The sequence below is a fragment of the Ptiloglossa arizonensis genome, chromosome 5 (assembly GCF_051014685.1).
Source record: "Ptiloglossa arizonensis isolate GNS036 chromosome 5, iyPtiAriz1_principal, whole genome shotgun sequence".
Taxonomy (NCBI): Eukaryota; Metazoa; Arthropoda; class Insecta; order Hymenoptera; family Colletidae; genus Ptiloglossa; species Ptiloglossa arizonensis.
Window position 1 is genome coordinate 7,584,957 of NC_135052.1, and position 24,279 is coordinate 7,609,235.

At 32.4% G+C, this 24,279-nt stretch overlaps 2 protein-coding genes across 5 annotated transcripts; one reads left to right on the plus strand and one right to left on the minus strand.

The window, feature by feature from the left end:
• Positions 1-417: 417 nt before the first annotated feature.
• LOC143146893 (mitogen-activated protein kinase kinase kinase 11) lies at positions 418-14,084 on the minus strand. Of its 2 annotated transcripts, XM_076311618.1 has the most exons (13): positions 13,092-14,084; positions 12,760-12,994; positions 12,454-12,671; positions 12,020-12,360; positions 11,764-11,944; positions 11,508-11,656; positions 11,244-11,416; positions 10,715-10,961; positions 10,483-10,602; positions 9,746-9,949; positions 5,491-5,902; positions 5,074-5,409; positions 418-5,006 (listed from the first exon to the last, which is right to left on the minus strand). In XM_076311618.1, exons 1-13 carry the CDS (start codon positions 13,280-13,282, stop codon positions 4,280-4,282), a joined length of 3,534 nt encoding a protein of 1,177 aa, XP_076167733.1. In that variant the 5' UTR covers positions 13,283-14,084; the 3' UTR covers positions 418-4,279. The 2 variants fall into 2 exon arrangements, with proteins under 2 accessions (XP_076167733.1, XP_076167734.1); XM_076311619.1 differs by lacking the exons at positions 418-5,006; positions 5,074-5,409; positions 5,491-5,902 and adding an exon at positions 7,119-9,661 and having other exon boundaries at positions 13,092-14,080.
• A 339-nt stretch (positions 14,085-14,423) lies between these two features.
• On the plus strand, positions 14,424-23,654 carry Pcx (pecanex). Of its 3 annotated transcripts, XM_076311558.1 has the most exons (15): positions 14,424-14,746; positions 15,008-15,254; positions 15,375-15,653; positions 15,749-16,101; positions 16,178-16,321; positions 16,397-16,641; positions 16,737-16,993; positions 17,152-20,462; positions 20,543-21,004; positions 21,072-21,216; positions 21,308-21,566; positions 21,641-21,994; positions 22,092-22,204; positions 22,273-22,547; positions 22,691-23,654. In XM_076311558.1, the coding sequence occupies exons 1-15, from the start codon at positions 14,594-14,596 to the stop codon at positions 22,970-22,972; spliced, it is 6,879 nt and encodes a 2,292-aa protein (XP_076167673.1). In that variant the 5' UTR covers positions 14,424-14,593; the 3' UTR covers positions 22,973-23,654. The 3 variants fall into 3 exon arrangements, with proteins under 3 accessions (XP_076167673.1, XP_076167674.1, XP_076167675.1); XM_076311559.1 differs by lacking the exons at positions 14,424-14,746; positions 15,008-15,254; positions 15,375-15,653 and having other exon boundaries at positions 15,963-16,101; positions 16,453-16,641; positions 22,691-23,652; XM_076311560.1 differs by lacking the exons at positions 14,424-14,746; positions 15,008-15,254; positions 15,375-15,653 and having other exon boundaries at positions 15,963-16,101; positions 16,531-16,641; positions 22,691-23,652.
• Positions 23,655-24,279: the final 625 nt, after the last annotated feature.

Below are 24,279 nucleotides of genomic sequence, written 5' to 3' on the forward strand. Positions count from 1 at the left end.
TTTTTACAATTACAACTATGAAAATCCATGTTTAGTAATATAATTATATTTAATACAATGGAATTTAAATGATCCTTAAAGAATCAAAATGTCTGTGGTATTCAAATTAGTACAATAATTTTTCTTTTTTAAATATAAAGAAATAACAAATATTCTATTGTAAGTACTTTCTTGTTTAAACAATAGAAAGTCATTTGGTTTTTAAATAAGCAAATGTTAATAAATATAAAATTACGAAACGACACTTGTCGCGAAAAAATACGAAATAGAAAAGATTTAATTATATTTCTACTGTTATTTGAAATGATTTATTAATAATAATAAAGCATCACCTACAGTCTGCGATGCTTAAATGTTACAATAATTGTAATAATTAATATAATATATACTCCGGTTACTATTTATAATTTATATAATTAATATTTATAGAATAATGTACAATGCTTGGAAAAATACATGAATTTTTAGTGCAAATCAGACACGTTTCCTGTTCAATTTTTGTGTATACTCCATTACATTTAAATCTGTTGAGTAAAAAATCGAAGACAATATTCGTTATTGCATTTCTTTAATGAATTCATTTTTTTAATTTTGCGTATTATAAATTTAATATTTGTTGCCTTTTTTATGTCATTCTGTTTCTCATGACCTTAGGTCATGCAGTGCCCAATATCTTGTTTGGCAAACTATATTCACCACAGAAAATTCTCTGAAATTCCTACATCTTCGTACAATGTTGTTATATTACACAACAGGTTTTTCCACAAGCTTTGGGTTCTGCATTTCATTATTTTTAAGGCGCATACCAAAGCAGTCATTTGTTACTTAAATACACGTGGAACACATTGCACTTAGCTTATTAGTAATACTCTTACAACTACAGAGTAATTTAAAATTTAAATAAATTGCCAGTGATTACGGATTTACGGGTTGCAGTACATTCTACGTCCTCTAAGTTCATATATTACAAAAAATACTGACAAAAATTAATTTCACACATGAATACCGAGTAATTAAAGAACTGTGATAACTCCTCAATACTAATTATCTTTAAATGTCGTTAAGTAAAATAGCATAGTATATTTTACAACAAAGAAACGTACAAAGAAAGGAGGAGATATTACAGTAAATATTTTGTGTACATTAAAAGCACACTCGTTTTATAATTATCTTCTTGGTCACAAATGTTATTGTACAAATTACTAATTTGTAAGCAACATGCAGTTTCAGTGTAACTTCAATAAGGAAATATTTACAATTTTAGTTTATATTGAAAGAAACGTATTCAGAACAACAATATTTGGTCTTATTTAACTTCTTGATGAAAAAAGAAACTATTTTCTATAGCTAAAAACCGTTATTAGTTTACATATATAAATCAAGTCTATTAACATGTCGATTTCAGAATGATTTTATTACTAATATAGTATATATGAAAAATTACGTTTTACATAGTTATTCTGAACACTGTTTCTTTATAAATTTTGTCTAATTGATGAAACATATCATCTATAAATGGTTTTTAATGAAATACAAAACTGGGTCTTTCTTCTTACTTTAAGCTAAAGAAGTTATAATATATAAAAAATAAATATAGCTTAGACTAGCACTGTTGGCGATCATACACCATTACACAATTGATAGTTGATAGCTGCCTAATATTATATTTTGTATAAGTAAATTATTGTTACTATTAACAATTATTGATATTAGCATTCTAAGACTTCATTAAATATTTTTCAATTACCTTGGAAGCATTTTCAACTTTTTTGTGTCTCTTAACATATTAAGTACATGATACTAGCACCGTAGAATATCTTTGTACAGCATAGAAAGGCATACCCATGAAATATTATTCTATAGGTCTCTAATAACGTCATAAATATTTCAGTCAACTCATTAATTATTCTCAATTACAAGTGAGATTTCAAAAATTGAAGTTTAAACAAGTATGAGTATGAATCAGATGAAATATTTGACATTATATGGTATGTAATAAATTTTTGTAAGTGCCAATTTAATGGGTTCACTTTTCTTGCTTAAGAAACACTTAAATGCATCTTCAATGCTCAGCTAATTCTGCTTTCAGAAGAATTTTCTTGGTGAAATATACAAAAAGTTTTCTAATAAACAAAATGAAATGTACTAGCATAAAAAAATTTGTATTACATATCTAAAAAAGTTACATTTTATAAATCTATTAAGTATTAGAATTCACCAAAAAAATACTTCTTCAAAGTTTGTCCTTTCTTCTTTCTTTAATTCTACTGCATTTTATTTACATTGCGACATATCCTACAATACTGATTATCATTCAGGAAATCATTGTAAAAACATTTTTGAGATAAAAATCTGTGTCGCGTTTTCATATTTAACATTCTACACGAGGTCAGAGAAATAAAGGAATTATTTTGATTCAATAAAACACGGCGTAGAACATACGCAACATGTAAATAAGTTTTGATTGGCTTGTAAGTTTAATCTAAATTAGTTAGTTGTTACTTTACATTCTTGAACAAATAAATTAAACACATGCACTCATAAAAAGTCAAGTTCAGTTAATTACTTTTTAGTACTTAATGAGAAATAAAATACAGATCAGAATACAGGGCTTTAAGAGAATATTTCTTTCCTTCTTTTTATTCAATTACTTCAAAAAAAAAAAGGAAAAAAATGCAGTTTCTTAACACCTTGTATCTTGGTCATATATTAGCAATTTAAGAATAAAAGAATTTCTGGGGTACTCGTGCATTTAGACTTTACACAGTATACCTATATAAAGGAATGTATCGACCATTGTTACATTGTTAAACAAATAATAACTACCCAATGTATATGTACTTATATATACAATATTGATTATGTATATGGAGTGTTTTTGTTCTAAAACAGTTTTGTAAATATATTACACCTTAGATGGTTATATACTTTTTATAGATATACTAAATATGTTAAACATTTTTCTACAGGTACGCCAATCACTTGAATGCATACTGTTTTTATATATAAAAGAAATGTCATTTTAATTGCACACGGCATACTAAATTAAATCTATCACGCTGGTAGCTCACAAATGCATTAAAATTCCTACTGTACAAATTTTTCACACGTGTATCTAGTGCCATGGTATCTATATAAAGATTAAAAGATAACAAAATAATTCGTAAAACCTGACACAGTATAGTGACAAATAAAAAAATTCATATGTACCATTAGTTTTATGTATTACTGATGCTTTATATGTTAATGCAAAAGAAATTGCATACACAGGAAAACACTGTGATTTTAGAAAAAGTTATCTATTGCTCACAATATAAAATTTGTTTACAAATACACATAAATATATTGTCATAAAGTAAATTAAGAAAAATTATAAATGATTTTGTACGATAATCATCAATGTTTTTCTGACTACACAAGTATTTCTATCATGTTATGCAATAATTAGTTAACATTCAACTACTTGTTTTCAATTACAAAAAATTTGGATGGAATGTAAATTAATATTAAGGTGAATACCTCCAATAAATGTGAGCAGATACTTGTATGATTAAAGGAACAATGAAGTCTCATTTCTCTAATGTGGCATTGGATGAACAAGTAGATACACATAATTCAATTCTCAATATTCAGAAAAAGGAGTCAATATCGTCTTCAACGAATCTTTATAATATAACAAGTTGTGTATAATAGAACATAATACTGTTTTATATACGTTCTCTTCCAAAATATTTAAATTAAAGCATTCATTCTCTTTTAAATGCTTTAAGTGCCCATGTGAATAATAGAAATACATAATATTTACATGCTCAATGCCAACAGCAGATGCAGGATGTGCGGAATGTATGAATAAAATATTTGTAATACATACAATTCAAATAACATTAAATAATGTTGAATGCACAATGCAAGAATTACAATCCTGTCATTCATACTATTTCTACAAAACATACATGAGACATACCAGTTTTTTATCGAATTAAAAACAGTCTGATTGGATATAAGAGTCTTTCACAAGGATGTCTCAATATTCTATATATGGAATGTTAAATTCTTACTGTATTCGATGACCTGCATTAATACATGAAAAAATGTTCTGCAGGAGGCAGTGCTTTGAGAACGTGCATCGCAATATTCTCTAGTCATAATGATTTGATAAATTTCTGCCGCGTCAAATACTCTTTGATTCGTATGATTCTAATTAAGTGTTACTTTCAAGATTGACAAAATTTTGAGATTATTAATTTCTATCATTTGTATTATTTTAAATAAGCCAATGCTATGACAAAAATTCTCTCTCTAATTCAGAAATACTTGGTTTTCTACTTCTGTTCATTCGTCGATTAGCTTGTAAGGGTACTGTAACATCTTGATTTTGTCCGTGTACAGGAATATCAAGCAATGTTTCTCTATGCTCACGTGAAACGCCATCTCGATCGAAAGTTACTGGAGAGAATCGAACTCTGCTTATAGAAATTTGACTATCTTTAGCCGAAACGTGGCTCAAATCTTCAGATGTCAAAGAATCTGGTGGAGTAGGATTCGTCGGTGTGCCTGAACCTGAATTATTTTTGCTTACACTTTTATTTGGAGAATTGTACGAATAATTTGATCGCTTTAAACTAGATCGTAATCGGCTAACTACTTCCAGATTGCTCGGTCTTTCTCCTGAGTTTGAATTTGAATCGTGTGAGTTTTGACGTGTCAGTAATTGTGAGCTATATTCGTGATTAAGCATACTAGAACTATACGTTCCTACATTTGAAATAAAGTTTGAAGATCGTTGATAATAATGTCCAGGTGAATACAAAGAATAATCGTCCTCATCTTCTAAGCGAAACGTCGGATTAATATTACTTTGACTCGATGTACTCGCATTTGAAACATTTGATGAGGTACGATGATGGGTGTACGGAGGAAGTCTTGACACTGGCCGAGCTGGACTATTTATACTGCTCGGATTGTCATAAGCATGTGGACATTCGGGACACTCAAGCATTCTATCACTGAAGGAGAAAAAGTATGTGAGCGTAATATTCAAGAATCCATCTTTGATATTATCAAGTCACTTACTGGTAATCTGTAGGTACAAAATATGTTGGTTCTGGTGATCTATAATATTCTGATGGAACAACTGTATATACGGGAGGTCCATAGTCTGGAAAAGGAGCAACATTTCCCATGTATATCGTTGGTACCCTTTCCATTCGATCAACTCGTCCTGCATCATGCGTGTATACATCTTCATTACTAGTACTACTACTCTTTCTTCTAGGGCTTGGTGTTGGTGCATTAGATCCTGTGCTGCTTGCATAGTGTTGAGGTGAATCCGTGAATCTCAGAGGTTTGTCAGGCATCACACTCGGTGGAAGACCAGGTGCTATGCCACCCATGTTACTTAAAAATGGTCTATAGTAATATGTACAGAATATTAAAAGACATGTACAAGAAGAAAAATGCTATAGTAAATTAAATATTTTAAATTTATACCTATAATGTCTAGGTGGTCCATGATACGTATTATGGGGATAACCACTACTTGAACTAAACTCATAGTCAGGTCCAAGATAACCAGAATTACGATTTGATCCAGTATCTGCTTGAAACCACCATCTTGGAGGTCCATCTTCACCTTCACCAAGCCGTGGATACAATCTTGGATGAATTGGAGATATGTTTGACATTCGTACATCATATCCAGTAGCTACTCCAGCTAGCATAGCTGCAATATTGTACAAAACCAGTTCTATTATGCTTAACTTTGGTTTTTTTGTTCCTCCATTGTAAAGAGTTGGCATTGGGACAGGCATTGGCATGATGTAAGGTCCAGTTAATCCAGGTTTCAAAGGATAATCCGAAGTTACCCAGTCAGTTGAGAGATCAGGTGGCAAGGCTGTATAATCTATAAAAGCAATCAAATTTCTACAATAATAATGGTGGTATTGGTGCATATGTATAAATAGTACAGACTTATAAAATATGATTAATATTTTTACTTTCCTTTTCACAATATTAAATTGATTAAAATATTTTCTCGATTACTGATATTTTTTTTTAACTTCTATCTAATAAAACCCTTTAAATTGATTAATGATTATATATTTATTGTTCTTACCTTTATATACCATTTTTAAAAGGCCCTAATAAATGTTATATAAGTGTATTATATTACATTTACATTAAATCAGTTTAGTATTATAGTTGCAACATGCTTCCTTGTTATTAAATTACTTACAATTATTTGTGTATATAAGCACAATGTGACACGTGCATTGTATTAAAACATTACATGCTACATTCTTGTTTCAATTATCTTATACTACTTGTAATTCTTACAAAGCTTATTTATTATTTTGTAAAATATAATCACGATATAAGTGCAAAGCCCATATCTTATAAATAAACAAAATTTGTTGAAAAATATTGTAACTTTGAGATTGAAGCAGAGTGTAAAGAAAGGAAAAAATAAAAAAACATTTTGTATGACAACACGCCTAATTTGAAACAGTTTTCTTTACCCTATGCAATTTCCCCCTTCTCATTTCAGAATCCTTTCTTGTATCATCGTGGCTTTAGTTTATTATTTATTTAATAAAAATATAAAAATACATGAAATTGATATTAAAAGAAATTATACGATAATATTGTTTTCTAAAAGAAAAATCTCTATTTGTACTTTCTATTAGAATCAGAATGAAATAGGAATATAAAACTACTAATGGAGTATTTGTTCATAAATGAGATTGGAATTTAGGGTAAGAAAAGGACCAAACCCAATCGGCGTTAACAGTTAGGATCCTACTGGAAGCATGCAAAAGGATTCTTTTACGCTCGGCTATTGGCAAAAAATAATTAAAACAATTTAGATGTATAGAAAGCAGACATAATAGAAGACAATCTATTATTTTATATTCCATTTTATAGTTAGTATAGTAATCAAAACAAATATACAAAAATGAATACAAAATATTTAAAATATATATATTTTTAACTATAAAATGTATACAATTATTACTGTTAATATACATAATATATTTATTTGAAACTTCCCAATTATAACTGAATTACCACAAACCGAGCGTAAAAACTCAGAAAACGAAAAAACAAAATTCAATGTGTCCAACTGAAAAGGTTTTATTGAAAAAATTTCTATTTCTAAATACAAGTGTGCGTGTCGCTCCATGTGTTGTACGTGATGTGTGCAAAATTTCAGAATCTAAAAAAATGTCAAGAGTCTATGGTAGTACAAAAATGAAATCGCTGTTAAATTGGGCTGAATAATTAACAAAATTTAAAACTGACTTAAATGCATGTAAAGCAACAAAGAAAACAGTACAACTCTACTCTCGCAATCGAAACGTGATATTCTGTATAATTTTAATTTTGATTTTTAATTCTTGAAATTACAACAATGTAAAAACACGCTTTTTCAATAAACGCTCTTAAATAAGAGAAACAATTTTAAACTAGAATTCTTTTGTTGTAATGGCAGAAGCATATAATTTCTTTTCATATAGTAGTGGGCTGTTAGCTCTGCTTTTGTTAGAATGTTATGTACTCCAAATAACATCAGAAAAGAACCAACACCAGAAAGACTGCATTTACATTTTGTATACTCATTAAATTACAGTTCAAAATATGAAGTTCTTATCAGTTTAAATTAAGATAAATAATTTTTAGATTATTGCAGGGTATAAACTACCCTTTATTAAAATATCCTAAAATAATATAATATTCCGTAATTTGATAGACATTTGTATCTTAATAAAATTTATCAATTAACAGGGGTACCAATTTATGTGGATAAAATAGGTTTCAATTGTTCATTTAGTCCCTGATAAAAATTTAAAACCATTTCCTATCGGAAGATACACAGTAACATGTATCATTTCAAATAATTCAACTGGATAAAACAATCTTAAACACAACACTATTGATGTAAAAAAGAACAACAGTAGTTCATTATTAAACGTTTGCAACTGTACACATATTGCTAAAGTATATGTAAATATATTGGGGCATTTTTCTGGGATAATCAGCAAGTGTAGAAAATCTAACTGAATGGCGTATTCATGCACTCCTACAAAAATAACTTTAAGCACAATCTACTTAAATAGAGTTTAGCAAAAAAATAAAAAGAAAACCTTTAAATATAAACATAAAAAGGCACTGTCCATCTGAGATCTTTACTTTACTACAATGCACAAAAGTAAAAATATCATTTGCTGAGGCTAATTGTGATATAGAAAGGGAAACAATCAGGTCTCTTATAAAGTGTAAAACAGTTGCGCAGCAATGTAAAGAGACTTACGAGTGGGATAGATGCTTTCCTCAGAAAGGCCTGCAGTAAAGAAAATATAGGATTGTTACTAAAACATATAAAACAGAAAGAAGACATATTTGTGAAATGCGTTTACGAGTTTATATGCTCTATACACACATCTCTATCTTCGTGAAATGCTATGTTATTTATCACTTTTTTTCAAAAATTTTTCAGCAACAGAAGATTTAGGTGATGCGTAAGCGATTGTATTCACGTTTTCGGAACTTCTGTGGGAAGGAACATCCATAAGCGATTCAACTAAATTTTTTTTTGGTCCGTAATTAGTTGGCGAATTTTGACGCTCGCAGTCTTGGATATAACCAGACGTATGCATGATCAAATTGATACTATCAACATGATCCTCTTCACAATTACGCAAATATTCGTTGCTTTTTGATCTTTGACATAACGAGGAATTCATATCGTAGTTCTGATCTAATTGAGGAGCGCGTTGCTTTAAACATGCATCCGATAAGTTGCTGACACAATCAAAAGATGTAGGCGACCTTTTGGATTTATTCTCGTGAAACAAGCCTAAGGAATTTTTGGAAATAGAACTGTCATTTGAATGTTCCGAATCAAAATTACAAAGCTCTGACTCAAGACTCTCAAAATCTATCCCTTCTCGTGAGTTCGCAGTCAAAAATTTAGGCACTGCGCTATTTTGATCGGAATCACGCCTACTAAATTGTGGTATAGATATCGCATTATCTAGAACACTATATTCTACTTTAACAGCGGCGGCTTTGTCGTCGAGTGCGTCTCGACTTCCCCAAGCCTTCATTTTATTAAAAACTCTCAACGGACTCTTAGACATCCTTGACTTGTGTTGAGATTTTTTACTTATTGAATTCTCGGGGCTCGACTCCAAGCCATCCGTATCGTTGATTTTAATTGTAACGGAATTCTTTCGTTCTGCGCTTCGCGGAGAATTCAAAGAGCTTTTTCTCGATCCGGAAGGTGAACGAAAGAAATCAGCGAAAGCAGCTAATCGTGATTCCGAACTGTCTCTGCGTTTCGATTCTTTCGATTTACTTCTTTCGCGTTTCTTCTTTTTGACACGTTTCGCAGTGCCAACCAAACTAAACGCTACGCTCTGTACAAAGTTCGAAGAATACGAGTGCTCCCATTCACCGGTTACGTGTTTCTGACACTTGGGGGGTGAGGTCTTTAAAGTGTTTCGTCCGAAATGCTCGTCCGAAAAATGAGGTTTAAGATTGTTCGCCGACTTGTTATGCAAGACCACAGACTCATAAATATCGTTGTCCACAATAACTGAATCTTCGCCTATATTGCAAGGTGGACAGCTCGTACTTTGCACAATGTTGTTAGAATTTTCTGGAATGTTGTTATAGCTATATCCTGGCTGATTGTCTATCAAATTATTTGCTGAGGAGTACAACTTTCTGGAGGTGGGGTTACCTATTTCTTGAAGAAGCGGGGAGCGGTGTGCGCTTGCCAACAGGGCGGTACGCAGGGGTGTCTTTTCAAGATCTGGAGCAGAGCGAGACCACCGTTTGCCACCTGGAGATGCAGGATTTGGTGGCTGTGTGATAATAGCCCCGCGCTCGCGTTGGTGGAGTGTCGATGGTCCCCAAGTCTTACCCTTTACTCCATCTGCTGGTACTAAAGGAGGAAGACAAAAAACAAACCGCTACTCACTACAATTCTAGTTTTCACTACTACCTTGGACTCTTTTAAGTTCTTTGCGCGTTTCAAAAAGATAAAGATGTTCCGTGAGATAACCACTATTAGATTTTCATTCAAATTTGTATAAATTGTAAATCATTAGGTAGTCAATAAAACTCATGAAATATTCTCTATATCAAATGATACTACTTATGCGGTTACAAAATTTTATAATACAAAATGAAATTGAAAACACTTCCTATAATTTCATTTGAAAAGAAAAAAAAAAGGAAAACACAACATAAATTTTACGTATAATCTTTCAAAAATATATAAGAGTGTACTCAATTATTCACACCATGCTAATGAAGATTAAATATTAAATTAATATAACGTGATTACAAAGCACAAACAATGTGAATCAAATTCCTTACAAATACTGAAAAATATCTCAGGGCAAAATCATTCATATCGTACAACACGTAATCAGAATTGTGAGCTACTAAAAATTATAGAAACAAATCACTCACATGCGATCGCACGAAGTCTTGGAATACTAGGCGAGCCTGGGGGACTGTTAGGTCTCGATGGATTTCGCACTTTACCCCGATCTAATGCTGTATGCTGAACAGTTATTGTGTGACGAAAATCTAAAGAAAAATGTGTAGCCATTATTACTGTAGCAATTATTTAATATAATGGTCTACTAGTTTTAATTTTGTATATTTTTATATCAAATTATGTTACAGTAGGAGTACTTACCAGAAGGAGCACTAATGTTACTTCCGGGTTCCTTCTTATTTAATTTTAATCGTGATTTCTTGAATTTTCCACGCCTTTTGTTAGGTGTAGGAGTAGTTTGTTGCTGAATTATCATTACAGTGAGTTCACGTTCTAACAAGTCTATTTCTCGGGCAGCTAATTCTTGTTCTCGCTGCCTCAAGTTTTCTTCGTGTTGTCGTTGTTGTACTTGTGCTTTTGTCAATTCTTCCTCTCTACAGCGCAATTCCTAAAAGGCAAAAAGTATAAAAAGATTAAGCTTAAAAAAAAGTTTCATAGCCTTGCTATTTATTACTTGACAGAGTATATATATTTGCTGTCAAAAACGAAAACAATTGTTAATTTCAGCAATGACTGCACATTACCTTACCTCTTCTAAGGAGCGGCATGCCTTTGTATAGCATTTGAAAGAACGATTGCAAATGTTATTTAAGTTGATACAGATTATACACATACAAATTACATAAAAAAATTTCTACTTTTATACAATAGAAAAATTTGAAATACACACCTTTTCCTTCATGCGCAATCCATGAAGAACTTGTTCAATTTCAAGTCTCCAATCTTCTTGCATTGTGTGAAATGACTCGTGTGGCGTTGCTGCAAATGCACTACGTACTTCATCCAATGCTACCAGAATTTCAGCGAATCCTGGTCTTGAGTGACTATCCGATGCCCAGCAAGCTAAATAATTATACATTTTTCGTTTTATTTGCAATTTAAGTAAATTAAAGGTATTAATGTTTCTAGTATAAATGTTTATACAATAATGTACCTTCCATTAAAAACCTCCAAGGCTGAGGACAAGTTGATGGAATAGGCAATGTAAGTTTATTTACTGCAACACCATATGCTACTGCCAAAGCATCTATTCCTTTATAAGGTGTTTCACCAGTTAAAAGTTCCCATAAAAGAACGCCATAGCTGCAAATGTATCAAATATATAATAGTGAAAAACAAAATATAATTTGACTGATTAAAATGCATAGTCTATTATGATGAAAGTGATACAGGAGGCACCTAAAACTGACCTCCAAACATCACTGGCTTTACTGAAAGTACTCTTTTTAATAACCTCTGGTGCCATCCAAGCATATGTGCCTGCTGCTGACATGCGAGTTGTCTTATAAACTTCCCTTGCTAATCCAAAATCAGTTATCTTCAATGTCTTATATTGTAGATCATCATTTTCTATCGGCTCGCTTAATAGCACTATTATCAATTTAAATAATATTGACATATTATTTGTTCATATAAAGATATACATATTTATATAAACTTTCTTACCATTAGAGCTTTTTAAATCCCTGTGAATAAGACTTATAGGAGCTTTATTATGAAGGTAGTCCATGCCACGAGCAATTTGTATTGCCCAATCAACAAGTACATCAGGCCTGATTTTTCTACCACTAAGAACCCTGTTCAAACTACCTCCTCGCGCATATTCCATTACGAGACACATATTTGGCATTTTTAAACAAACACCTTCTAACTGCACAATGTTTTCTTGTTTCAGTAACCAAAATAACTTTGCTTCTTGTCGAACATTTTCTAATGTAACACTTGGATCTTCATCTGGATCCTGGCGGGCTGCTTTAACAGCTACTTCATGTTTCTGCCAAAATCCTCTAAAATATTAAAAATTATGAATGTTGTTTCAAGTAACCATTAACATATCTAACTATAATATTCTAAACATGTTGAGAAACAAAATTATATACCTGTAAACCTTTCCAAATCCACCAACCCCTATCACTTCTTCTAATTGCAATTCTTCAAAATCAATTTCAACAGGTTGAACTTTATCGATCACCGATGAAACCCTATCAATACTTTCTGCTTCTGCAACAAAATTGGCTGGAAAAATACCAACTTTTCCATGGATTTTTCCAGTCCACCAACCCTCGTCACCCGAGATTTTTGAATCCTTAGATAAGACCTAATACAGCCAAACCAACACAAATATACTTTAAAGTCCTTGTATAAAATATTTAATTTTATAGATATATCTATGACAGATTATTTACCTCAACTGTTTCACCTCTTTGCAAGGATAGCTCATCCTCGCCTTGAGCAACATAATCAAATAATGCTGTGAAAAGTGTAAAACTATTGTCCTGCTGTGATTGAGAAGAGGAATGTGTACCATGAGAAGGACTAGTCTGTTGAGAAACAGTTGTTGCTGTACCACCACTATGTGTATCAGAAACACCGCTATCAGACATATTGTTGCTAGATGTACGTCCATACAAATATCCGTAACTAAAAACCAAAGCTTGAATAAGGTACACGTTTTTAGTGTTAAAATTTCACAAAACCTAATAGATTTATGAATATGTAGATAAATAATAAACTGTACCTTGTGGAATGATTATTTGTTCTATTATTATGTTGATATCGTGGAGATGAGTTGGCTGTGTTAGGACTATGAGAATTAGAGGAGCCATTCTCTGGATGAAGTAGAAACCGCTCGCTCCGATGACGAGCATCTGGTTGTCCGTGGTCCATCAAGGTAGACAAGCCTCTTGCCGATAGCCCGGCTGGCGGCATATGGCTTGACACTCTCCGTATTCTTCTCCTTCCTGGAAATCACACCTTCTTCGTCTTGTAGCTTTCATGCAATATTGTGTCAGTCGAATTGCAAGTAATAACATAGAATGCTTTAGCAATGTTGTTACTTCCTCTTGAAAGAAGAGACATGTACAAGAATCAGTGAGAGTTTTATATCCACCTGCTATTATTTTTTAACACTGTCCACAAATCCTTGCACATTTCACATTATTTTTACACGTGTCTCTTGAAACCATTACCGGCACGCGAACGTAAAATAATTACTTGACATTTCAGCGATAATTTAAATGTACGCACACATTTCGCGTAAAAAATGTGGGGTGAGAGGAGGTGTTCACCACCACTAACACCCCGTGCATAAAAACACTTTAACAGTGACCGGCATTTTGATTCGTGAGTTCGGCAGCAGTGTGTGAAGATTTCGTGATTTTTCGTCGAGGATTGTAATCCTATCAGGATCACTATAAGATCAAATTTTAGATGAGTAGAAAAAAGCTCGATATGCCGTAAAACCACTCTGGGGTCTCGCGTCGGGGTGTGTATACCCACAAGCCACTGTTGACGAGGCTGATTCTCCTCATTGAATCGGGACTAGAAGCAATGTACGCGGGTCGTGCAGGGTTGAAAGCGACGTGTTCGCCTCCCGGAGGACACGACGCTTCGCGTCAGCCCGCAAACCGCACGATGATTCCACATTTAATGATAGAAAACAGAGCAGCACTCATAGCAATAACCTAACGGACGCCATGTTTCGTTTGACGGCCCCACCGTTGACGTGATGATATATTGGATCGCGATTCATAGGGAGGACATTTGAAAGGCCGCTCATGTTGTTTAAGTCGCGCAAGGTTTATCCACAATAGAGCAATAATGAAGTTGTCTGAGAAAAAACCATCTTTTTACCTAAAGTTCATTAAATAATACATTTCATTAAACATTAAAATATTTTAATAATGAAAAATGTATATTCGTGATTATATTGTTTGTTTTTTAAAGACGGTATTCAATATCAGCGTGCCATTTAGTGAAGCGTTCCGAAGAAAATTGTAAATGTATGTGCTGACCATATATGAAATCGTATGGTTCATGTTTAAAATCATCTGAGAAGTGAAGATGGCTGTGGAGCTCGTAAGTTGTGTGCGCCAAATCCATTGATTAAATAAGGCCGAGATAAAATGTATCGCCTTATTGTTTGCCACACAATTTTCCGAATAGAGAAGACAGGCCACATATAAAACTGTGGAACAGCAAGTGATGGAAAGATGGTGAGGGAGCACATTTGCCACTGGTATGGGTTCTCAAATGCTAGAAATTTTGAGACAAGGCGTCTGGGCTAGCCTGACAGGAGGCTGGTTTTACGATCCCCATCTCGACGTTTTTTCAAACACCTTTCATCTTTATGTTTGGCTTTTCTTGCTCTGTCTGCCATTCACCTTATACCTTGTAAGTCAATTTATATGTACATTAAGTTTTGTTCGCAAATTATTCCCTTTAGACAAGATAGCGTTTACATAAACTATATATGTTTACATTGCCATGTGGTTAAATAGTTATAATTTATGTATCATGTGTTTAGATTTTTGTTATTTGTTTGTCTAATATTTTAAATATGAATGTAGTTAATTCTTTTATAATTGTATGGTTATTTATTTAATACATTGAATTACATTGTTATTTTCAAAATATTTGTTTCTTATTTTATAGTATTTTCCACCAACGTTATACGTTTGGGTGGCATATTGTTCTTCGATTGGAGCACTTTTTGGTACGATAAAATGTGTCAATCATGCGCTTCATTGTGTCTATGATACGACTGAGTGCTTGGAAGAATCAGGTCAAACTGTCAGTCAACAAAGGTCAGAAAGTGAAAAAAGACGCACAGCGCATAATAAATATAGAGAACAATCACAAGATCAAGTAGATCAAGGAATAGAACTACAAGTTTTAAATGGTACTGTAAATATTTTTATATTGTACATCCATTACATAACTCTATAAATTATATTATATGCAATTTTGATAATCTTTAAATATAAAGCATTATCAATTATTGTAATATTATTTTTCATAGGAAAAACAGATACACCACCTGTAGAATGCTCATCACGTAATTCGTTTATTGAATCAAATGTGCAAAATGCAGATGCAGATAGTATTACATCTGAATACAATCGAGATAAACCTAATTCAACTATAGATTTGAAAGTAGAAATACACAGAAAAAATAGTTCAGAAAGTTCAGAAGAAGCGCAACAGCTGACTAAACCAATGGTACCTAGTATTAATGTACATGAAGCAGAATTGGCTTCTGCACAGTACCATGAACCACGTTTTAGAAATATAGTAAATGGTACTAAGTTTTAAATTTTCATAACAAAAATTTGTTTTATACAATTATTTTCTTACATATTAATATTTATTTTTTGGCATTTAAAATATATACAGAAAGAAGATTAAAACTTCAGAAATGTGTTGTAATCGCAGAAGAGGATAGACAAGGATCAAGAAAATTATGCAGACATGCATCTGAAGAATCACGAAACCGTCATTCTAAACAGAGTAGTCTTGGCAAAACAGGTTCTGAAAGTCAAATAAAACAAACAAGTTCTTTAGAATTGGAACATCATGGAGATGATTATCCTTATTGGAAGTCCAATCAAAGCGTACGCCGTCTCAATTCTAATTCAATTCCAATGGAAACTCATTTAATAAATGACCATCCACAAAGTTTAGAAATTATATCAAAAAAGGAGGACACAGAGAAAAATAAAATTTCATCACATCCACAATCTTTAGAGGTAAAAATGAAAAAATTTGTAATTTTAAAAGAAAATACTCCAATAGCAATGGGATTTACTTATAATTTATTTTAAGGTTATCACAAAAAAGCCACATCAACAACTTATTCATCCACAAAGTCTTGAAACAATTGGTGCTACTAGTAAAAATATAAATATTACAGATGACAATAATTTACCTCTTCATCCTCAAAGTCTTGAAACAATTAATACTAAAAAGGTATCATTCTAATGTTAATGTATATATGTAACACAGTGCTTAATAGTATGTTAAAAATATATGCGTATTTTAAAGGTATTACCTCAAAATACATTAAAAAAAAACCAACTTCAGTTATTACCATATCTTAGTTATGGATCAGAAATAGTACATCCTATAGCAGAACAAAGTGATGAACAATTTGCTAATGAAAGTTCTGGAGGATTTAGCCTCCAAGATTCTTATAGCCCGCTACTTACTCGGAAGACTTGTGAAACAAATGCAACATCTAATCGGGATAGAAGTCTCAGTACCAGCCGATTTGAAGATAGATTTTCAAGGTAATTTTAAATAACAAAAATTTCCAATATATTATTATGTAATTAATTTATAAAGATACAGAAAAATTTCTTCTTAAATTTGATGTTACATTTAGATTTAATGGAGATGGTGGTATAGATAATGATTCTGCAAACTCCCGTGATGCATTAATTGAAGAACCAAAGCCTGGTATTAAAAGAAGATACAGTAATGCAAGCCAAAGCAGTCATGAATTCTCAGATGGTGAGAGGCCCAAAGACAAGCAAGATAAAATGAAAAGTATGGATGACCCATTAAATGTTGGAAGTGTAGTTGGAATAGATCGATTGTTTGAAAGTGGTGATTGTGCAATGGAGTCACGAACAAATAAAAGTAATTTTAGTCTTTAAATACTTTATATTAAATAGATATATTTTTATAATTAGATAGCTATTTAACATTAGAAGACTTATACCAGATTATTATTATATATGGTGTGCGTAAGGAAACATTTCTGAAATAAAATTATCATTACTTTTGTTATATAACAGATCTACATAATAAGGAACCAGATTCTGGTTCGTCTAGTACAACGACCCTGAGTATGGAAAACGAGGTGAAAAGAAAATTACTTCCGGAACCAGATACAGATAACAAACGACACCAAGGTGCGATACCCAAACAAAACCGTCCAAAACCTGTAATAGATGCCATAGATGATAATATTACAACTACAGAACAAACTCAATCGAAATTTAAACGAACGGTAGAAGTCAAAAGAAGGGATAGAAGATTTGATAGATTTGATAGATTTGAGCAAACTAGTGGTTCAAACAACGAGTTAAGTTCACTTAGTCTTGCATCTTCATTATTAGCAACGTTGTTGACTTCTGGCCGAGATTTACCTGGTCAATCCAGTACTGTGTCTGATTTAAGACCAAGTCGTAGTTCTGAAAATCGAAATTCACGAGCAAGGCGAGGTACCTTGAAACGTTCAATTAGACTGCATCACGGACCACGAGATAGAAATCGAGATGACAATGTTGTACCGCTCACTACTTTATTTGGATTAATATCACATGATGAGTGTCATATAGTTGCCAACCATAACGACACAGTAGTACCTTTAGAAGCAGTACCTTCTTTTGGAGATGAAAATGGACGCTGGTTGGCTTACACCTTTGATGAAAAAGGATCTGGTGTTGCTGCTGCAGCACAAGGTCCTTCTGGCAATAACAATAAATTATTAAATACATTATTACGCCAGCAACTTAATCAAAATTTACATTACGACGCGAACTGGGAGCTTACAGATTCTTTGAGCAACAGTTACAGCAGTCTGTCTTTGAATTCTGCTGGTTTAAGTGTTATAATAGACACACCGCCTGTTTTATCGAGCCCAGAAAGCAACCAAACTAAAGCACAAAATTCACTATCATCGAATTTAGTTTCTTCGAACACTGGAAGCACTAATCATTGTACAGTGGAAATTTCAGAACGAGATCAATTTCATCAAAATGCGGGAAATTCTAATCAATGTACAATAGAAACCTTAGAATGGGATCAATTTCATCGGGACATAATGCCACATATAAACACAATAACAGAAAGAAATGGAAGATTACAAAGTTTATTAGCATACCTTAGTTTAAATATTCACTTCTCAAACCTTCATCGCCGAATGCCTCCTTTAACGTTACCAACGCATCAAGAAGCTGATATAAATACAAGTTTATCTTGGAATCGATTTATTGGTGGCTTAGATGGATCCGATTCTAAACCTAAACAAGCAAGGCATTATTATAAATGGAAAATTGGCAAATTACCACACATTAAAGTGCGGTTCGATCGTCTATTTTTATTGGCTTTATTAGATCGAAATTTGACGATTTTTGAGACTACCATTTCGACGTTTTTGGCAGTTGCTGTTGCAGGATTGGGTCTCGTACTACTTCAACAAGGATTCTACCGAGATATATTTGCCTTTATGTTTTGTTTCGTAACCGCTGGATGTCAGTATTCATTATTAAAATCCGTTCAGCCTGATGCAGCTTCTCCGACACATGGATTTAATCGTATTATAGTATTTTCCCGGCCTATATATTATATACTATGTTCGGGATTCATATTAATCTTCAACGAATTCCTCAGAAACTTCAAAACGTCTGAATTTCGAATATACGGTTTGCGAGTCGCCGATTATGATGTTATATTACAAATTCGTAATATTTTATTAATTTTCCTTTTGTGTTTTCCAATTGTGTTTTCTTTAGGTTTATTTCCGCAAATTAATACTTTTTTAATGTATCTCTGTGAACATATAGATATTCATTTGTTTGGTGGAAATGCAACCACTAGTCTAGTCTCTTCAATATATTGTCTTTGTCGCAGTTTCGTCACTGTTGTCATACTGTATGGTTTTGCTTATGGAGCACTTACGGAGCCCAAATCCTCGCAACATATTTTGTTTTCTATTTTTGCGGGTTTACTAGTTGCTATATCTTATCATTTAAGCCGATCATCTTCAGATCCTACCGTAATATGGGACATTGTTAAAATGAACTTATGGCCACCAGAAATATATACGGAAGAGAAAGAAGCCAAAATCATTGAAAATACATCTCGAGGAGATAATTTGTCTGCAACGTACAAAGAAGCAAAGATTAGAGCATCGGGAAGAAAAAAACATGTGAAAATTAAAGTTGGTGAACAAATGTCAGACACAGAATTAGTGGATCCTTTACCTGAAAAATTGAGAGCAACAGTGAATGCAAGATTAAAAAATGATTTAATAGTATGTGCAGTGATAGGTACTTTGTCATTTGGAATCCATTGTTCAACTGTGTTTACAGCTTTACAGCCAGAACTAAACCCAGTTTTATGGGGTATTGTAAGCTGCCTTGGATTTCTATTACATTATATCGTACCACAACTTCGAAAACATTTACCATGGTTGTGCTTATCAAGACCAGTACTACGTAGCCATGAACATGGACAGTTTGAAGTTCGTGAACCAGTGAAAATTATGTGGTTTGAAAAAGCATATGTTTACCTTTCTTTCTTAGAAAGAAATGTTCTCTATCCAGTTGTGTTCCTTGGAGCGCTCACTGAATGTTCATCGAAAATTGTAAACAAATTTGGAGAAAGTATTGGTGCATTAATCATAGTTGTATGTGGATTGAAATCCTTAAGATCTGCATATTCTGATCCATCAACACGTTACCTAGTATTGATCTTTGCTGTGCTATTTTTCAAACTAGATTTTCGAGAACTCAGTGAAACGTTTCTTGTAGATTATTTTGTCACAGGAATAGCATTTGCAAAAATTTATGAATTACTGTTAAAGATACGATTTGTAGTTACATATATTGCACCTTGGCAAATCACTTGGGGAAGTGCATTTCATGCATTTGCACAACCGTTCTCAGTACCACATTCTGCTATGCTATTCTTGCAAGCAGGCATTTCTGCAATTCTAAGCACTCCTTTAAACCCACTTTTGGGCAGCGCAATTTTTATATCATCTTATGTGCGTCCAGTGAAATTTTGGGAAAGAGACTATAAAACAAGAAGAGTGGATCATTCAAATACACGAATGTCTTCGCATTTAGATCGGAATCTGGGTGCAGATGATAACAATTTGAATTCAATTTTCTATGAGCAATTGACAAGGTCATTGCAACATAGTCTTTATGGAGATCTTGCTCTTGGTCGCTGGGGAAATGTGGAACAAGGCGACTGTTTTCTATTAGCATCTGATTATTTGAACTGTTTGGTGCACATTGTTCAATTAGGCAATGGATTAGTAACTTTTCAATTGAGAGGTCTTGAATTTAGAGGAACGTATTGCCAGCAGAGAGAAGTATGTATACTGCTGCCAAGTACTAACTATTTAAAAACAAATGTATCGTTCAATTTGAAAATCATGATTTTGGTTTTTAGGTAGAAGCAATCTCTGAAAGAATCGACGACAATGACAATTGCTGTTGCTGCGAAATGGGACATTTTTCAAATGTATTGAGTGTAAATGCAGCATTTAGCCAACGTTGGCTGGCTTGGGAAGTTGCAAGTGCTAAATACGTTCTAGAGGGATACTCGATATCTGATAATTCAGCAGTTTCTATGCTTCAAGTGTTTGAGTTTCGTAAAGTATTGGTTACCTACTACGTTAAAAGTATTGTTTTTTATGCTATAAAATCTTCGAAATTAAAATATTGGTTAGGAAATTCCGATATTTCGGACGCTCTTAAAATATCGCTTGCCAAAAATTTCGTCGATCTCGACCCTGTTTTCAATATGAACATTGATGAGGATTTTGATTTTCGAGCTAGCGGAATTACAAGGAGTAGCTTTTGTAACGTTTATTTGGATTGGATACAATATTGTATTACCAAACATGATAAGGTAATTTTTTTTAACACATACATTATTTTAACTTTTATACAGCACTGTTTCTTTCTAATTGTTTTAGACACTAGATAGAACAAGGGATTCACCATTAATATCTTTGTGCTTTGCATTGAGTCTTTTGGGGAGACGTGTTTTGGGTGCAGCATCTCATAATACTCTGTCCAGTGTTGAATTTTTTCTATATGGATTACATGCTCTTTTTAAAGGTAAAATTTCATTTAAATAATAGTAAAATCAAATATGTATGCAAATATTTATTTAATGACACTGTTTAACAAATTTGCTTATGGTATTTAGGAGATTTTCGTATAACATCAATTCGAGATGAATGGGTGTTGCATGATGTTGATCTATTACGAAGTGTTGTGGCAAAAGGTGTAAGAATGGCATTAAAACTACATCAAGATCATTTTATGAGTCCAGAGCAATATGTTGAATCATCTGCTCTTTACGATGCCATAGATAGTCACGATAAAAACCTTGTTATTAGTCATGAAGCAGATCCGCTTTGGAGAAACGCCGTTTTAAATGGCGCACCCAGTCTTCTGGCTCTTAGGTATTTAATATTGAAATATTTATAACCATTAAAATGTCATTACATTACTAATATTGTGTTTATCCTTTTTCTAGACACGTTCTTGATGATGGCCTTGATGAATATAAAGTAATCATGCTTAACAAACGTTTCTTGAGCTTTCGAGTGATTAAAATGAATCGTGAATGTGTTCGTGGTCTGTGGGCTGGACAACAACAAGAATTAGTATATTTGAGAAATCAAAACCCAGAACGAGGCTCTATACAAAATGCAAAACAAGCACTCAGAAATATAATAAATAGTTCTTGCGATCAGCCGATCGGGTATCCGATTTATGTTTCGCCATTGACAACCAGTTATGCAGAGACAAACGAACAATTATGTTCTATAGTTGGAGGACCTTTAAGTCTCAGTGTAATTAGGCGTAACGTGCTAAAATTATGGCAAAGGTACGACTGCATATCATATCACAGGGTTATAAACCATAATTAACAAACAAATACTATGCATTGAAAAGTCTATTATCATTAAAAACATTATTTTCAGAATTAGAAGAAGATGCGGTCAAGGTTGTTCATCAGGTGGTACAGGATCTCAAGATGATGGAGGTTTTGGAAATGATGGAGTATATGCAATGACTACTTATAATATTCATTCAGGTATTTGCAATTATTGTACTACATCAATGTTAATAACTTTATGGTATAGAAATAAAATTGTTAAATAGGTTATGGTCAATCGGGTCACAACACATCTGGTTCACAATCTATAGATTCTGGATGTCAAATTGGTGGATCAACTGGACGTGGTTCTCTAGGAAGAGCAAATACAGGATCTCTTGGTGGAAATAGAGGATCATTAGCTTCAGTTGGAAAACCTACAAGCTCGACACTTGCCAGCCTAGCTGGTCTTCTTAGTAATAGTGATATTAAAACTGAGACTAAAAGCGAAACAAGTTTCTCTGGTAAACTTGAGAGAGATGAAGGTTTTCCAAGAGTTCGTGTAAGTAGAAAACAAATTTCATTTTAATTAAAATATTTAAAAATATTTATACATTTTTTGTAACGTTAAAATTTTTTAAAATGTTTTTCTCTTCCTTCTCAATGGTTAATAATTGTTGTTAGATTAATAATATTTATTATTAGATCATAGATCCCAATCAAGTCTATGATGCTATTAATTTGGGTCGTCGGATAGATGTAATATGGCCAGATGAGAGAATGAGGCAACAGGGTGGTAGATCTGGATGGCAACATTGGGTACCAGAAAGAGGTATGGAAGGATGTGTTATTCATTATTGGTCTCCAAATCATCGCGATCCTAATCGACGATCTCACGTGGACAAAGTTATCTTACTTGTCAAAATTGATGACAAATATGTTCCAATAGCGGAACAAGGTGTACGAGACTTAGGAGCAGAAGTGTGATGAAGTATTTTTGAACCTTCCATAGTAATAAACACTCTGACAATTTTCGTACAGTCATTTTTCAAATCACGCACCGCGAATATTAATATAAATGCATTCAAAATGAAAATTTCATTCCAATTATTAAATGATAAATACAAAATTTTTTGATGAAAAATTATTCTTGAAATTGTAAATAACGAAAATCAATGAATTTTAAAACTAGTTTGTTATTCCATTATAATATATAGCCACAAAATACTCTTCTCTATGCAGTGTTTAAAAAATTTTCATTCGCTCAATATTTCTTTTGTATTCATTTGCTTCTCTATTCATTTATTATTACAATAACTATTCAGTAGGCGAAACTTTCTGGATATTTTAGAAAAACATTATGAAGTTTAAAAATTTTCATAAACAATAATTAATATTTTGCCACTTACAACTATGATAGAAATATTACTGAGAAGACTAATACCAATCGCCAAGTTATTCAATGCAAAGTAAATTGTATCATGTTGTATTATACTATGTACCATATAACTATTAGATCGTTTAGTAGTTATGGGAACTAGATGTTACTTGTTGTTAACAAACTAAATTATTATTTTTATTAACATATTAAAATAGTATAATTGGGTATGTTCAAGTTTCACTTATTTACAGTATAAAAATTATATATTTTTTTATTACTGATAATTATAAAATAAATTATTTATAATAAATAGTGTATAATGTAATTATACATACTCGATTTACAAGTGGTCAGTATACGATGCTCTATAATTATGTGTATTTCTTTATTCAATGTATATGAAAATGAAGAAAGTACAAAAACTATTAGCTGTGTCAACATGCATTTGTATTTTGAAAAGTATAATTATGTGGTTTATAGTGAATCTCCAAAATTAAATTAGGTTATACTTGCAGAGATTGCTATAAATTAACATAAATTGCATTATATATTTAGAAATGAAATAGAAATGCTTTGACGTTATTACTGAATATGCCCAATAACAACAAGTAACATTGATAGAAATTTGTATATAATGTCATTCGTGTTTTTCTACATTTTGTTACATTTTTTTTTAAACTACTTGATATAGGTAAGTTGTAAATATGCGTAAAATTTCTGCAACATTAAAGCGTCCAAACATATTTACTGAACATGTAATTTTGTGGGGCCATGAAAGTCGGCTCTACAGAACATATCGGTACACTAATAGCAGTGTTATATATAACTCGAACAACTTGGTTTGTATATCTTTATTGTATGAAAATCATGATGAACACAGTGGTGTATTTACATTTGATATGTATTCCGTTAT

Bases quoted from the DNA above. Each gene is read 5' to 3' on its own strand.
- Pcx (XM_076311558.1), top strand. From the start codon at position 14,594: ATGGGTTCTCAAATGCTAGAAATTTTGAGACAAGGCGTCTGGGCTAGC. The intron at 16,642-16,736 runs GTAATTTTAAAT...TGTTACATTTAG, and splicing joins TTTGAAGATAGATTTTCAAG to ATTTAATGGAGATGGTGGTA. The intron at 22,548-22,690 runs GTAAGTAGAAAA...ATTTATTATTAG, and splicing joins AAGGTTTTCCAAGAGTTCGT to ATCATAGATCCCAATCAAGT.
- LOC143146893 (XM_076311618.1), bottom strand. From the start codon at position 13,282: ATGCCGCCAGCCGGGCTATCGGCAAGAGGCTTGTCTACCTTGATGGAC. The intron at 11,945-12,019 runs GTAAGAAAGTTT...AATTGATAATAG, and splicing joins GGATTTAAAAAGCTCTAATG to TGCTATTAAGCGAGCCGATA. The intron at 5,007-5,073 runs GTAAGTGACTTG...TTTCTCCTTCAG, and splicing joins TTTGTACCTACAGATTACCA to TGATAGAATGCTTGAGTGTC.